This window comes from Cryptomeria japonica, chromosome 5, assembly GCF_030272615.1.
Source record: "Cryptomeria japonica chromosome 5, Sugi_1.0, whole genome shotgun sequence".
Taxonomy (NCBI): Eukaryota; Viridiplantae; Streptophyta; class Pinopsida; order Cupressales; family Cupressaceae; genus Cryptomeria; species Cryptomeria japonica.
This window is the reverse complement of record NC_081409.1, coordinates 629,585,357-629,601,365: the sequence shown is the minus strand read 5'-3', so window position 1 is coordinate 629,601,365 and position 16,009 is coordinate 629,585,357. Positions and strand designations below refer to the sequence as shown.

Below are 16,009 nucleotides of genomic sequence, written 5' to 3'. Positions count from 1 at the left end.
TGGAAAACAGAACCCTGATTGAGAGGGAGCTTCAATCTCAGTGACTCTATTTGTAGCACTTTGAATCATTCCTTGCTTGTGTGCAAGAATGAATTACATCCAATCTATGCTTGTGTGCTAAACGGATAATTGTAATAATGTAAAGACCCACTGGTGTATTACACTTTCTATGCTTGTGTGCTAGAACCATCCTATGCTTGTGTGCTAGGTGGAAGATGTAATTCTATGCTTGTGTGCTAGATCCATTCTATGCTTGTGTGCTAGATGGAACTTAAAGGTTCAGATTATGTATTCTCCTCCTCCCTAGTTAAGAGGGAGTGTTGTTTGTAACTAGGGTTATGTATGGGTTCGGATTGCCTTAAGGCAACATCCGAACCCCTTTTAGGTCCGGGCCCTATCCTAGGGTAACGTGACTCTAATATATGCCCAGCCCAATCCTAAATACACGCCACCTAATTAAATTGGTGCCAAAACTCAAAGGAGGCCGACTTGCAATCAAGGATTAAAATGTGTATAAATAAGAGACATTTGCAAGTCAATATTCACTCATTCATTTTAAATAAGAAAAGGCGAAAACAACTCTGCTAATAAAGGGCGAATTTACAAGGGAGAAAGCGAATTCATTCAGAATTGTGCAAATTTGTCCAAGAGGACATAGGCTGTGTTATACAAACTTGGAGAACTTAGAAAGTGCAGATCTACTATACAAAAGGACCAGATCTGACAGAGAAGCTAAGTATTGTATTTGTGCATTCAGAGGAGAATATATAATCTGACCTGTAGGTCTTTAATCTTGGGTTTTTCCTCCTTGAAGGTTTTCCCAGGGTATGTGTGTTTGTCTACTGAGTACTTACTTTCTGATTTTACTGAATGTTAACTTATTTGTCACAAATCTGATTACAATCTAAGGCATAAATAAAAGGATATAAGTCTGATTAATGAACCTAGTGTATAAAATTACAAAAACCCCTAAAGATTTTAGAGATGGTCGAGCCCTCAAGTCATATTATGATTTTGCAATAAAGTTTTTTTTTAATTGAATTAATTCTTTTTTTCATTTTTGCAATACATTTTTCAATTAGAAATTTGATGGATAAGATTTTAAATTGTAAAATGTCAAAGGTTGGGGGCAATATTTTTACTTGTTTGTGAACAATTACGTCAAATTGTTGAGTTTGTATAGTTCTATTATTAATCCTTTTTACTAGACTATAATTTGATTATATTATTTTTAATGTTTTATAAGTTTTCATAGATAATAAATTACCGTGGTATTTTTAAAACAAAAATAAAATTAAAAAAATATTTATTTTAAATATTATTATTTTTTATATTTCAAATTTATTTGCAGAAATATTAATTCATTCAATTAATTAAAAAATAAATTTCCAAAGTGACTCATATTATTGTTGGCGGTGTATTGATGTTTTTTATAACATGTGAAACAAACTATTGACTATTTTGATGACGAATAATGTGTCCCTAAATGATTTAATCTATTTTGACAGCTGTCACCATCTAATTATTATTTATATAGTGGTATGTTTTGTGCAATGTGTAATCAGCAATATGAATATAAACAAAGAAAATCTATTTTCTACAACTCATGTATTGAAGTCTCATATTATTGTTGGCGGTGTATTGATGTTTTTTATAACATGTGAAACAAAATGTTGACTATTTTGATGACGTATAATGTGTCCCTAAATGATTTAATCTATTTTGACAGCTGTCACCATCTAATTATTATTCATATCGTGGTATGTTTTGTGCAATGTGTAATCAGCAATATGAATATAAACAAAGAAAATCTATTTTCTACAATTCATGTATTCAAGTCTCTATTTTATTTGCTTACAATATTTCTATGATATGGAAATGCCCTTAAATATTAAACAAAAAAGGTAGTTTTTGATTGTTTTTCTTCATTTTTTTACATTTTTTGTAAATCCGATTTTTTTTCCAATTTTTTCAAAAAATCTTATACTTTTGGTTTGCCGATTAATTCCCCAAACAATTAATGCTTCTACTCTCAACATTCTCTTGATATCTTGGGGATGACTAGACATGCCCTACCAAAAACATGGACAAGGACCTCCATCCCCCCTAGCATCCTTGAAATGCTTGCTATCCCTATTTTTTAAATTGTAAAGAAAAAATATTGTCATTCTGTCTTGTCCCATCCATGAAATATTGTGACACATAATTGAAAATAATGTTTTTGTTTATTTATTTTATGACATTAACAGGTTTTATTAAATTTAGATAGTTGAAAAAGTTGATGAACAAAATTATAGAAACACAATATTTTTGGCTTCTTTTACATATTACAAAACAGGATAATACAGCAGGATCAATCTAAATTCCATCCTTGCATCTCAAAATAAGGGTACTAAGAATGCTCCTTTGAATGACTTGCTACATTCATGGAATTTGCATGATCACACTCTTTGTTATTTATGAAAATCAATATGCCTAAACAAAATAATTTCATTGAAGCTAGTGAAAATTTATGATTGAACTTACAGATGTCAGGAAGTGTCTAACGAATCATGAATATATCATCGATATTACTTTTCCATTGATTATAATTATCTTCGTGTGCTTGATTTACATCTTCTAAGAGATTAGATTCCCAAAATATAGATGGTAATTTTTAATCAACCTGACCATGCCATTTAAAACTAGCACGATAAACTGAAACAAACTTATTTAGAAAGTGAGATTTTGTCATCAAAAATATTGTTGTGATTGTACATAACCATGAATAAAGCAATCCATAAATAAACAAAAACTTATGCATCTATGTGATTTGTTTATTGCCTTACTTTTGCAGCTGAGTTAATGATGGATTGGCAAGGCTATGTACTGCTGGACTATGCAGTCAATAATCATACATACTATAGGCATTTGTATAGAGATGTGCTGGGTTGTCCTCCTTAGAGTTCTACACCACTGAATCTATTGAGATCTCATGTGGGTCCCACTAGACAATGTTTGGAGGTCTTGTCAAAGATATTAGGACATTTCTCAAACGACACTGTATTTGTTCAGGGAATAGAATGATGGTACACATCTATTGTTACATATGAAATTTCTCAAACTAAGCTGTATTTGTTTAAGAATATGACGATTGTCCATGTTTCCTTGGTACATTTGCAGGGAATATTTTGTTACAAAATTGCTACATTTGTGCAGTTAGAAGGCATTGACAGACATAGCAGATCTAAACAAAAGCTATGTCATTTTCTTTAATGGTATCTAAAATTATACCAAGTTTCCCCTCCACTCTCTCCCCTTTTCTTGGTTCATAAGATATTGCATATACATCAGCTTCTTTAGATCGCTCAGCAATTAGCTTTCCAATAGTTCTACATGCATCCAAATCGGTAAGAGAAGGCAAAGTGTTCCTCAAATCCTTTGAATTTGTAGTAGCCACCGAGACAACTTTACTTGTTACTCTGTGCATCACTTTTGCATGAATGTACTTATTAGAGATGAATACATCCAGTAGAAACGGCTTCATATACTTATCTGTCCGTTGTTTCCATGACTTCTTTCTTGGATTCTTAGCAGACTCACTTTTAGAGCGCCTTGTCCATGCTGCTTGAACCACTGTCAATGGCTGTGTCAAAGAAGTAAAATGAATCAGGAACTTAACCATTGGCATCAAGTATCCACATAGTATGTGTATTTTAGATGAGCAAGAAAAAAAATTATGGTAAGTTGCAGTTCCAAGCATTATTTCATCATTAGAACAAAAGTAAAGGGGCAAATCTGTTGCATCAACACCCCGTGCAAACTCTTTAACACTGAAACAGACATCCAAAATACAAAAATAGAGGAAACCTAAATAAAAACACAGAGCTTGCCAGTGTACATTTTCATTCACTTGACTGCAAAGATTCTTGTATACAGAGTTTACCAAACAAGGAACAACTTAATATCATGGTTCTGAGACGATGTGCTTCTTACAAAGGGATGGAGTTATTTTTTAATAGAAATTTTATAGAAAATCCTACAGTGAGAAACACAGCATATCCAAGTGAGTCCATTATGTATATCAAACTATGGAACCCATGCATGTCTTTCTTGGTATTGATAGTTTCATGTCCACAGGCAAGTAGTTATAGAATACCAGTTCAAAATCCAGTCCAAATTTTACCCATCTAAAAACTGGTTTCGATATGGCAGAGTAAAGGTGAAGTTCTAAAACTGAACTCCCAGAATGTGCAAAAGAGAAACAACTTGCTCAAGATATGCGGACACATTCACCAAAACTCTGGAATGCTGGATAAACACGAGATGGAATCCATAGCAAAGGCCCTCTCCTATTTGGTTCCCAACTTAAATATCTAAAAATAATCTATTAGTCATGTTGGTAAACAGATTTGTCACTGTGAATTCTCCTTCAAAATTGACCCTATTTGCCCAAAGAGCAGTGACAACCGTTCCAACAGTTGGAGAGATTGCAATCAAACTGCAATCTTCCTCAGCGTTTGAGAGGGGCAGCTCCCTCGTATGATGGGGGTATTTGGGGATTTTTGTGTACTTTTAACCTGAAAGTACATAAAGGAGAAAACATAAAACTAAAAAAAAATAAAAGATAGAAACCCCAACAATAGACATACGAACATCAACTAAGATTTCTCAACATTTGCAACAAATTACAAGGGGAGTTTATAACACAATATGCTTAGCCATGAGATGACGATAAAGAAGAATGACAAATCTCAACATACACAGAGATAAGATACTTCAACACATTCAAACTAAGATACCAAAGGTTGCTTGTGTATCATCACATCAATTGTACAAATCACATATGCATAAAAAGACTACCAATTTGACATACGAGAAATCAGCAATGATAACACATGAATACATTCAGAACACACGAACTAAAATGTATTCTTCATTATCCTTTTGGAAATATACAAGTCCAAAATCCTTTCTATATATAGTGCAAATCAAAATGTCATTACAAGTTTCTCCTATAATTTCAGCAGAGTTTCCCCTCTGTAAAAAGTCTCCCTTTACATTACAAGTGACCTTATATTTATAGGCTCCACATGACAACTAATTCGTAACCACTTAGAATAAGCACTTTAGGTGAGCACTTAGGATAACCAACTTAGACACCAAGTTAGGATAACCAGCTTAGGTATCAACTTAGCTTAACCACCTAAGTGACTACTTCTGATAACTACCTTTTAGAACCAAGTTAGAATTTACCTAGGTCCAAATTCTAACTTGTGGCTACATGAGTGACATAGTCACTTTTACAAAAGAACAACTTGAAGCTTCATAACTTTGGAAGAAAAGAGAAAGTTGTCAGTTTTTATCGATCATCCAATAAGATCATATGCGATAAAAACACTTGGTACAAATTGTTTCTCTAAGAAGCCACCCATTTTGCCAATTATCTCCTCTTTATACACTCGCTTTGAAATATTGAAATGAACACTTGACATGTGTATATCAAAGGATTCCAATCGTACTTGTTGAGCATCCTATTTTTCCTTGAACATTTCTCACCACATTTTGAGCTTGTAGGAGGCTTGAATGTTTTCATATGATCAATATTTTCCTAATAGGACATAGCACCTAATTTCTCAAACCATCGTCCATTTGTACCAAAAGTTTTAGAAACATGCCAAGGGAGAAAATAAATCTCACATATCGTGTGTAGGAGATATGGTGGATTGTTTAATGACGAATATCCCATGAATGTTTTACTGACACAATATTAAAGTGAACTAGCCCATGTTAAATAGAGCATTGTGGTCGATCTAGCTCATGGGAATCCATCTGTTTAACAAACATCACAAAGTTCCAACTTCCACAATCTCCAATGTATTGACATCCTTCTAGAGCTTGCAAGTTGTCAATGGCAGAGCAGAGTCGAAAGCGTTTGGAATCAAGACCGAGCTGAGGGAGATATCCTTGGCGAGCATAGCACTTCAATGCATTTTCTACAACTCCTTCACTCGAATCATTTGCATTCACAACTAATTTCAGAATTACTGAGCTTCTCATCATATTCACTGTTATAAGCATTTGATTTCTAAACTTCTCTTCATCTTTCTGAAGCAAATTCATTTTGTTTCTCAACATTAAAAAACTCCTCATTCTGACATCTCCAATATGTTTAGATGGATCCAGAGCTTGTGAGCAATCGATGGCAGAATATAGTGTAAACTGTTTGTTATTGTGGCCAAGAAGAGGGAGACGTCCTTAGCGAGCATAACAGTTCAACACATTAGTCACAACTTGTTCAACCAAGTCATCTGTATTCACTACAATTCTTAGAGCTCCTGTGCTTTTTATAAGCCGCACTATTATAAGAAGCCTATTTGTGGCCTTCCCCCTCTTCTTGGTGTTCATATCCTTCGATGACCATGGAATTCCATAGCTTGCCATTATAATCAAGAAGTATCTCCTTTGCCCTGTGGATGCGAACTGTCTACTTGGTGTATGCAGGAAAGGAGGGCAGCGAGAATTGTGGAATGGACTTTACACTTGCCAATTGCATTTGCTAGAAAACTTCGAAAGGTTTTTCAACAAGACATCGCGTGCATATCCTTCAATTATTGCATCACATGAGATGCCATCTCTTATAAGAAGTCTGTCAAACAGTGAACATGCCGTGTTTATGCTTCCACATTTCCTTCGAAGCTTTCTGTCAAACAGTTAACGTGTTGTGTTTATGCTACCACATTTTGCATCATTCTGTCAAACAGTTTGCGCGCATTGTCTATGCTCATGTATTTGCTTGGAAGTTTCTAAAGACATTTCAACGAATCCATGCAATGCATATCTGCAATCATGCCTTTCATAAGATGACGTCTTTTTGAGCCATTATGTCAAACAAATCAGAGGCATTGCCGAAGACTCCACATTTTGCATGCATTTCTATCAGACAGTTGCAATCACAACATATAACAAAAATCTTCTATCCTTTACGCTTTAATATATGTCTGTACAGTGGTCAAGGCTCCCATATTGGCGCGAGTTGGCAAAGGTTGATCAAATGGGGTTTCATGCCTAGCAATTGCATTTGCTTCAAATTTTCTAAAGCTTTTTCAACATTCCCATTTCGTGTATATCCTGCAATCTTGACACACCATGAGACGACATTTTTGTGACATTTTGAAAACCATTCACACGCCTTCTGTACGCTGCCTCATTTTGCACGCATATCTACCAGAGCGTTTTTAACTATAAAACCTCTATTAATTGTGCTTTGATGGGTGCACATACTCTGTTCCAAAGAATCCATATTGGCATGACCAGAAAGAACTCGACCTTATTCTTAAAAGATCTCTAAAACTTTTAATTCAATAAATCTAATCTATGTTTTTCCTGTGATCATTCCATTCTCCAGGAACACACCTCCATGAGGCATTTTGTCAAAAAAATCAACTACAAGCTGTGCAAGTCGCCAATGGAGGTCATGGGCAAGTGGATTTAATCTTTACACCTGCGAACTACAACATATTGACAATTTCTAAAGTATTTTCATCGAATACATTTCACAGATATCCAACAATCATCGAATCCCATGAAATGATTTCTCTTTAGGACACTGTCAATCTGTACTTTCATCTTCTGTATACTTTGATAGATGCATATCTCTGTTCCAGAAAGCATGTTGGTGAAAGTGGTGAGGATTCTGGCTTTACATAGCCAAATGCATTTTCTTGAAAAATTTATAAATCTTCTCAACAAGTTTGTTCTGTGCATTCTTTGTGAGCATAACATGTTATGGGAACACATTTGTATGAGGCATTCTCATTTAATAGCTCACACACCTCTTTTCTGCATCCATTTCCAACTGTGATATTAGACAAAAACCCCATTTCCATCATACTTTAATAGATACCAATGCATTGTTACCATGGCTGTTTGCTTTCCAGCCCTTCGAAGATTCTTGAAAAAAAACTTTTAAAACCCTTTAACCAATTAGGTTGAAAGTTAGGAAATCCAAGCAATTGAGCCTAAGGTTAGATTTTCTCAAAGTTTGAGCAATCTTAACCTTTTAGAAGTTGGGATTTTGACTTTTCAAAGCAACAGGTTAGGATTGCTCACATTTTGAGCATTTTTAACCTTCCAAGGTTAGGATTGCTCAAAATGTGAGCAATTTTAACCTTTGAGGTTAGAAATACGAAATTTTTGAGCAACTGAGGGCATTGAGCAAAGGATCACTTGCAACTTCTCCAACAGAACCTACATAAAGACTTTGGATTGCTCTTCCTCTCAAAAAGAGCAAAATGGGAAATATATTGAAAACAATTTAAAATATTTGAATTATTTTCAAAAGAATAATTAAAATATTTCCCATTAGACTTTAATGCCTTAGTTTAGGAAAAATGACCACAACTTTCAATTGGTAAAGAGTTAGGCTCTGAAATTCGAAACACGCCTTCAAGGTAGGAGAATGAACATATAACATCATTTAGTCCTCATGACGAAACCTAGGGTGAGGGATTTTAATTGTTTTAGAGCAAGGGACATTAAAATTTGAAAATTTAAAATATAGCAAACTATGAACTGGGTTTAGGCAAAAATTGGTCATATGGCACAAAATGATGCTTAGGACATGTTCACAAAGCGATTTCCCTCAATTCTTTGTAATATTCAAAACTCATCCATTTTTCACATTTTGACTGGCATATTTATGATTGACGAAAATATAGGTTAAGAACAACAACCTTGGATCACATGCTCACTCATTTCGCAGAGATACATATTTGGGCCTTCATTCAACATTGGGACTAATTTGAAGTTCAAATTTTGGGTATTTCAAATATGGGGAAACAAGTCACAAGTTTGAATTGACAACTAATGTAGCAAGTGCCCAACTACTTATACTGAAAAAGAACTATGATTAGTTGGAACACTGCTAAGGAAATGCTCACTAGATACCAAACATATTACAAATATAAACTCAAAACATTCAACTAATATATTTACTGGAGAAGCAGAAATGATTCAACTCAAGGTTTCCATTAATTCCTCACTGCCTCGAGGAAATCACTCCAAATTTTTGATTGAGATGGGAATATTCAATATAATACTTGAAAGTGATTTACCTCTTCAAGCCATCATATATTGTTTATTAGCATTCATCTTCCCGACATGGTTGTGGAAATGTACAGTATCCGTTAATCACAATATAAGTACAAGAGATAGTATGCTAACAAGTAGTGTGCTTAGCTGTCATTTGCAGATGGCAATGCTTATGGACATTAATATCAGAATTATGAAACAGTTGAAAATGTAAATTTAGCCCATGTAGAAATTTTGAAGCATTGCTGGAGACTTCCCAAAAATGGAGCCTCATACAGTTTGCTAACTATAACTACCAGAAACATAGGGAAAGGCAGGTGCAGGTAAAAAACATAAGGCGGCTTTGATGCTGTGAGGAAGTGACTTTTATGGTTCTTCACACTGTTTAGCATACGATAGCTGCGAATAACATTTCTCTTCATCATCTTACTGATCCAAGAGCAGAGAAGAACCATTCGATTTCTCAATTTCTAGGGTAAGAATTCAGATAAATGCATAAAATATCATTACCCAGAAACTAATGACTTGAAAATATTGATATTCACTAATGACCTAGTTGCTCAAAAAAGTCTCAAAGAACTATATAGACTCAGTATGCAATTTGAACAGAACTCGGTTATTCCATTTTGTAAGTGGGTACAATAAATTCTATAAAGTTGCACTTGTAAAAAGTACGAGGAGACGAGGATGACAACTCATTCTGCAGAACAGAAAAATTCTCAAAAAACAATCTTGCAAAATAAAGCATGAAAAACCTAGGAACCAATAAATAATTGTCTAAGCTTAATACCCTAAGTTGTCAGAAATACATGTTTACACCAACACTATGGATGTTTGAGAGAACTAAACTCATTTCAATATTCTTATATTTAATTACACAAATTATGATTTTTTAGATAGTGTTTGCCAATTATGATGTCAATATTACCCTACAAAATGATGATATAAATTTACACGTTTGGTTGCTTTTGTACTGAACTGCTAAACATTACAACAGCTTTACAATACTGTCTTCTATAAATACAGATAACAGGACTCTGCGAGTCTGGCCCGGACTCTGCAAGTCCAGAGGCGGGTCGACTCTGCAGAGTCCAGAAGACTCTGGACTCAGACTCGGCCGAGTCTGGCTTAGTCTGGCTGAGTCCGAGTTTTTGCCGAGTCTGCTTCCTAATTTGAGCCCATTTGTATTCCCTTTTGATCAACTTGTATAGTGCATTGACTGTTTCCTAACAATACCTATGAACATATGGAAAATTCCACCTTTATTTCAAGCTCAACTTATTAAGAGATAAGACTGTATTTGAAACTTGTTAATTTTTATTGTTGATGAAAGTTGCTACTTAACAGTAGCATTATATGGGTGTACAAACTACAAACCATTGTTTTTCTGTTAGTATTATGGCAAGAGAGTTATGTTAGAACCATTTGCTAAAGAGAATTACTTTGAGACTAGATTGATTTACGGTTTACCAATTGCAATTTTAACACATAATTAGAACCAATAGTATCATTGTTCTTTGATGACATTTAAAGCAACATGACTAGTGTTAGCATAGTTATGTCTGTTTACAAATTGCTCAATATTTTGATTTATGTATCAAAAAATATATTAGTTTGATGATTCTAAAAGCTATTATATTGCTGTTTTGAAAAGGTATGAAATTCAGGGGGTATTAAATTGCTGGTTTTAAGGAGATTACATGAATGCTAAAATGTTGTCATAAAGGATATGTTTTTGTCAAGCTGTCATTGAAAGTATTTGGTTCACAAATTCACACACCTATACTGAATGTTCTGTTGCCCATGCATAGTGTCATTGCGATCTAATGCTGATAATGAAAGCAGCATGGATTGTAATTGAGTATGAACTTTGGGTAAGTAGCTCAAATTCATTCTTTGGACAAGAATTTCAATATACATTCACGTGTATGAATAATAGGAGTTATGAGACAAACATCTTATCAATGAAAGTTAGCGGCTGTCAGTAAAAGTAGTGATTTTATCATTCTTTCTAGGATAAATGTAATGTCCCCACTTTGGAATAAAATTTAATAATAAATAATAATAATATTAAAATAGAAAAGAATAAAAGTAAAATTTAAATTAAAATATAAAATAATATAATTAAACATAATTAAAATTTAATTAAGTTAATGAATGGTCAAAAGACATGGAAGGAAAAGTTGTGACTCCCTCAAACATGGGATATAAAAGGGAGAAGAGAACCTCATTTTGAGAAGGGGATGATTTAGGAATCAAAAGTGCAGATCTGATTTAAATAAGGAATGCAGATCTGATCGTGAAAGGTTGTGTCCCTTTCAAAGGGCAGAAGTAATTAAGAGTTGCACTCTTTCAAAGGGTGCTTAATGGTGAAAGGGTGTGTCTATTGCCAAAGGGCATCCATAATGAAGAGGTGTGACCTCTCCCTCACATTGAGAGATATAAAGGAAAGGAGTCAAAAGCATCCAGTGACATGATCATCGATCAGATCAGATCAAAACTATTATTAAGTTATAGGAATTGGCAGCCTCCTAATAGCAGACATTACAGTGGTATCAGAGCAATGATCCTGCCATCCTGCAGGGTAAAGAATCTAAAGATGAATCAATGAATCATCCTAGTTAAGGAAAAAGAATCTAACAATGTGTATTCACATGTATGCTCCATGTTTGCAGATATCCATGTGTATGCTTCGTTTTTTCAAGTGTATGCTCCGTGTTTGATTCATATCTGATGTGTTTGTTTGCTCCATGAGTGTTTATGATTACTATAGACATATTTATTTAGGAACATTGTATTCGAGGTCCATAGATGTGTGTCATGCTTCTAATCATAAGTTCATAACATTAAGTGATATCTATGATATTGTCCAAACCATTTAAGAAGTGATGCGAGACAAGGATGAGAGAAAACTTGTCTTAAAATTACATAATTATGAAATGTATATGTAATTCATATTATCATTTGTATGAAGAATACCCTATGATGCATATGTTGAGCGAACTGCCATGGTAGTAATATAAGGACATACAAAGAGGGAGAACGGTGATGAGGTCCTCCTCTAGGTAGCTCACCTCATGGTAGTTGACCGATGGTCCCATGAGGCCAAGGGGGTGTAAGACGGAGTCCACCGCTCTTGAACTTAGAGGGGAAGGACATTCAAGACACCCTATCATATCTTTCCAAACTCTATCATAATTGATTATTAACAAGGGGATAAGGATGGAAGTGATGAACGAGAACGGTGATAGGATACCTCACTAGGTAGCCCACCTCATGGTAGTTTGACCACTGGTGCCATGAGGCCAAGAGGGCTCTGGCTTTCACTCCACTCTTGGGCCTAGGGTAGAGGGTCTCTTGGACACCTCATCATTCCTCTTACTCCCACTTTCTTATGATTGAGCTCCTATAGGGAGTTGGACCAGACCCTGGTTAAGTTAATTTATGCTTAATTATCTTTCTTTAGAGATTTATATTATTAGTTCCAATGGTTTCCTAACCTATTGCAGGATCACAATCAAGTACACATCTCGTTCCATTTGTAGTTTTACATAGCATGGTGATTTAGGGCAAGAACTAGGTTTTTACAAAAAAAGTAGCAGCATGTTTATTCTATGAGTGTTTCGAAAGCCATTTCATATTGGGAATCATTTTGAACATTCCATGATCATTGCTTTAGGACAATAAATCTTGAGTGAGGTGGACTGTAATGTCCCCACTTTGGAATAAAATTTAATAATAAATAATAATAATATTAAAATAGAAAAGAATGGTAACCCTTCAAAAACAAAAAGTGAAAAAGAAAACCTCGCTCTGCAACTTAGGCCGACTTCACAGGAGCCGAAGCCCGGGCGAAGCTAGCCCTCGTTGGCCCGTACTATCAACATTTAATTCTCTCTCCCATCATGTGTGAGAGTGTGTTGTATGGGAGATGGTGTCATTAATGGCGCTCCTTGTTCTTCTTCAGAGGTGTTGGAAGGGAGTGATAAAAATTTTCTGCAGGTGCTCGTCAGCTCTCCAAGATCCTCAAAAGGTGCTCATTTCTTGGTGGTGCAGTCAACTGCAGATGGAGCACAAGCAGGAGACAGAGGAAGAGGTAAGGTTTCTTCCAATGCTGTTTTGACCGTTATGCCTAATTCCAAAATGAATGCTTTATTGCACGAAGAGAGCACTAGGTTAAGGGATGTTGCCATTTTCTTGGTTGTCTTAGATCACAGTAAGATCTCGTCTAGAAACTATATGAACGATTGGTTGCAAAAGGTTTGGGTTAGTAAGCTAGGGTTTCATTTCAGTTTATGTTGAATGGTTCGGAAAAGGTTATATATTATTTTCTTTAAAGAGCCAAATAGTCAGAAGGAAGTTGTCAAAAAAGAACTTTGGTCTGTCAGTAATGGATGCTTTCGAGCCATAGGGTGGACTCCCAAGGCTAATCATGATGAAATCCTCGCCCTATCGTGCCCTAGATGGGTCACAATGAAAAATGTTCCTCCACTTCTGTGGAATTGGCTTCCCAAGGCCCTAGCCTCCATTGGCAATGTGATAAGGATGGATAATTCCTCCTCTCTCCTCCCTCACATGAATGCTAAACTGCTCATTTCCATAAAACCTGGAGTTGATATTCCAAGAGAATTTTTGTTTGAGTTGGAAGAAGAGGCATTTGTATGCCCAATTGAATACCTAGGCGGTATTAATACTTGCTTTCTGTGTAAAAAAGAAGGGCACATCCGAAAGAACTGCCCACTTCTAAGAAAACCTAGAAATTTGTCATCTGATGGTAAAATACTTCCTCCTTTGTCTAAGAAGAACATCCCTAATCAGGGTGATAAGGTGGACAATACCCCTGACTTAGATGGGCCTATGAAGACCCCAAATTTCTTCCCTCCCTTTGGTTCCCAAGGGAAAGATGACTCCCCGCCTAAAAGAGACCTGACTAATAAAGTCGATCGTGGGCTCTCCTCCTCTATGTGTGAAGCTAATACTCTATCTAAGTTGGATGCTCTTCATGCTACGGTTAAAGCAAGTGTTAGAACCCCACCCCATCCCATTCCAGATGATGTTGGTGAAGTCATGAATGACAAAGAATCCTGGGAATCACTCTAAATCCAGAAACTTGAATGCTCAACAAATTGTGATGGAAAAAAAATTTAAAATGATGGATACCAGGAAAAGAATTGAAGATCAAAATTAATTTTGATCTAGTAGTTATCCTCGCCAAACCTATGGGCACCACCTTAGATAACCCTTCCCCTAAACCTATTTTTGAACAGTGCAAGGATGCCAGTGAGGGGAATGACATCCCAGACAGCAGGTGTAATTCTCAGAATAATTTTGACTCCATCACATGTTCTAAAACTAGCTTTGGAACCCTCAGTGTTTCTCTTGATCTGAATTTTGGGGATACCAAGGCTTGCCCCCTCACTCATACCCTTGCTAGGCAAGAATTGAAAGGCAATAGGGGAAATGTCACCCAAGGTGCTGGGGCGGGTCTGGGAGGCTGTGTGGAAGCAACTAACTGCAAAGATTCTCTTGAGAAGGGTCATGATGGTATTGAGCCTGGGGAAGACAAGAGATTCTCTTGGGCAATTGTCCTAGACACTAAAGATCCCAACCAAGAGCTGTTAGTTGAAGCAATTAAAGCCTATGGCATTCAAAAAGCCAAGACTAAAAAAGGTGAAAAAGAAGAAAGACAATAAAAAGAAGGTTGTCTCCTAGGACTTAGGAGCGGAGCAAATGTTTGAATTCAAAAGGAAGAGGGGCAGGCCAAATAACTCTATTGCATCCTTGCCTAGCAAGAAAGGTGATCCTAAGCAGTTGCCTGAGTACTATAAAACCTTTAGGGCACCCATGGATACCTCTTCTTAATCCTTTATGATGAAGCTAAACTGTGTATCCTCGAATGTTAGGGGATTGGAAACCCCTGACAGGAAATATGTGGTTAAGAGATTCCTCAAACTTTATAAGAACACTGATGTACTACTGCTCCAAGAGATAAAGGTAGTGCAATTCTCTCTAGACATCAACCTAAAATGTACTTGGAGAGATGCAAAATATTTCACCACTAAGCATAAAAAGGTTAAGGGAGGGGCTGTTAATTTTAACACTTTCAGATTAATGTAAACTCAGAAAATCAGAATTTAGTTGCTAACTAAATTGATTAGATGAAAGATTTATAGTTTTCCAGATTTAGGCATAACAAAGAAATGAACAAAAATAAGAACAAGACACGGTTACCTTGGGAAAACCTCCTAGGAGGAAAAACCCAGCTAGAAAAGATCCTCAAATCTGATTATGGATTATATTCATATGAAGATTACAACACTTATCTCAAGTACTTGAAGATGATTGCACTTAGGGCTGATAATGTCTTCCACAAGACTGCACTTTCACAAGCATCAAGTTGTCAAGTCTGCCCCCTTTAACACTTCCAACAGCAATCAGGTCCAAACCCTAAGTCTGCATTATATTGCATCTGAAGTCTGCACTTTGCTGGACTGCAACCTTAGCACCTCAGTTCGCTCTCCATATGAATGAATTTCGCACCTTTAATGACAGATATACTTCACTGTAATGGCAGATGTAATTCGCTGTAATATTGCTTCTTCAAATTCGCATTAGGCAGATATATGTATTTCGCATGGAATGATGACGATTGTATTTTAAATGAGGTGAATGTGTCTTTACTTATATGAGGTGCAAAATCCATTTATGTCGGCTTAAGATAAATTAATGACCTTTAATTTATGTATCTTTTAAACCAAAATGCATTATAGATAGGGTTGGCCCTATTCATGTTTAGCACGTTATCCTTCATGTGGCGTGGGGTTTTATTATGTAGCGTGGGGTTTAATGGAGTGCCATGAGGTATAGGCCCCAGCCCTACACGTTGGAGAAGGGGCTGGCCCCCTTGGGCGGATTCCAATGTTGCCCAAGGCAATTG

At 35.8% G+C, this 16,009-nt stretch overlaps 1 protein-coding gene across 4 annotated transcripts in view; it reads right to left on the bottom strand.

Moving 5' to 3' along the window:
* Window positions 1-2,758: 2,758 nt before the first annotated feature.
* LOC131055073 (uncharacterized) overlaps window positions 2,759-16,009 on the bottom strand; it is a 40,372-nt gene continuing 27,121 nt past the window's right edge. For all 4 annotated transcript variants that reach the window (XM_057989713.2, XM_057989712.2, XM_057989711.2 and 1 more), the window contains exon 3: window positions 2,759-3,625. In XM_057989713.2, the coding sequence (XP_057845696.2) occupies window positions 3,227-3,625 (399 nt within the window). In that variant the 3' untranslated portion in view covers window positions 2,759-3,226. The remainder of the gene's footprint in view (window positions 3,626-16,009) is intronic.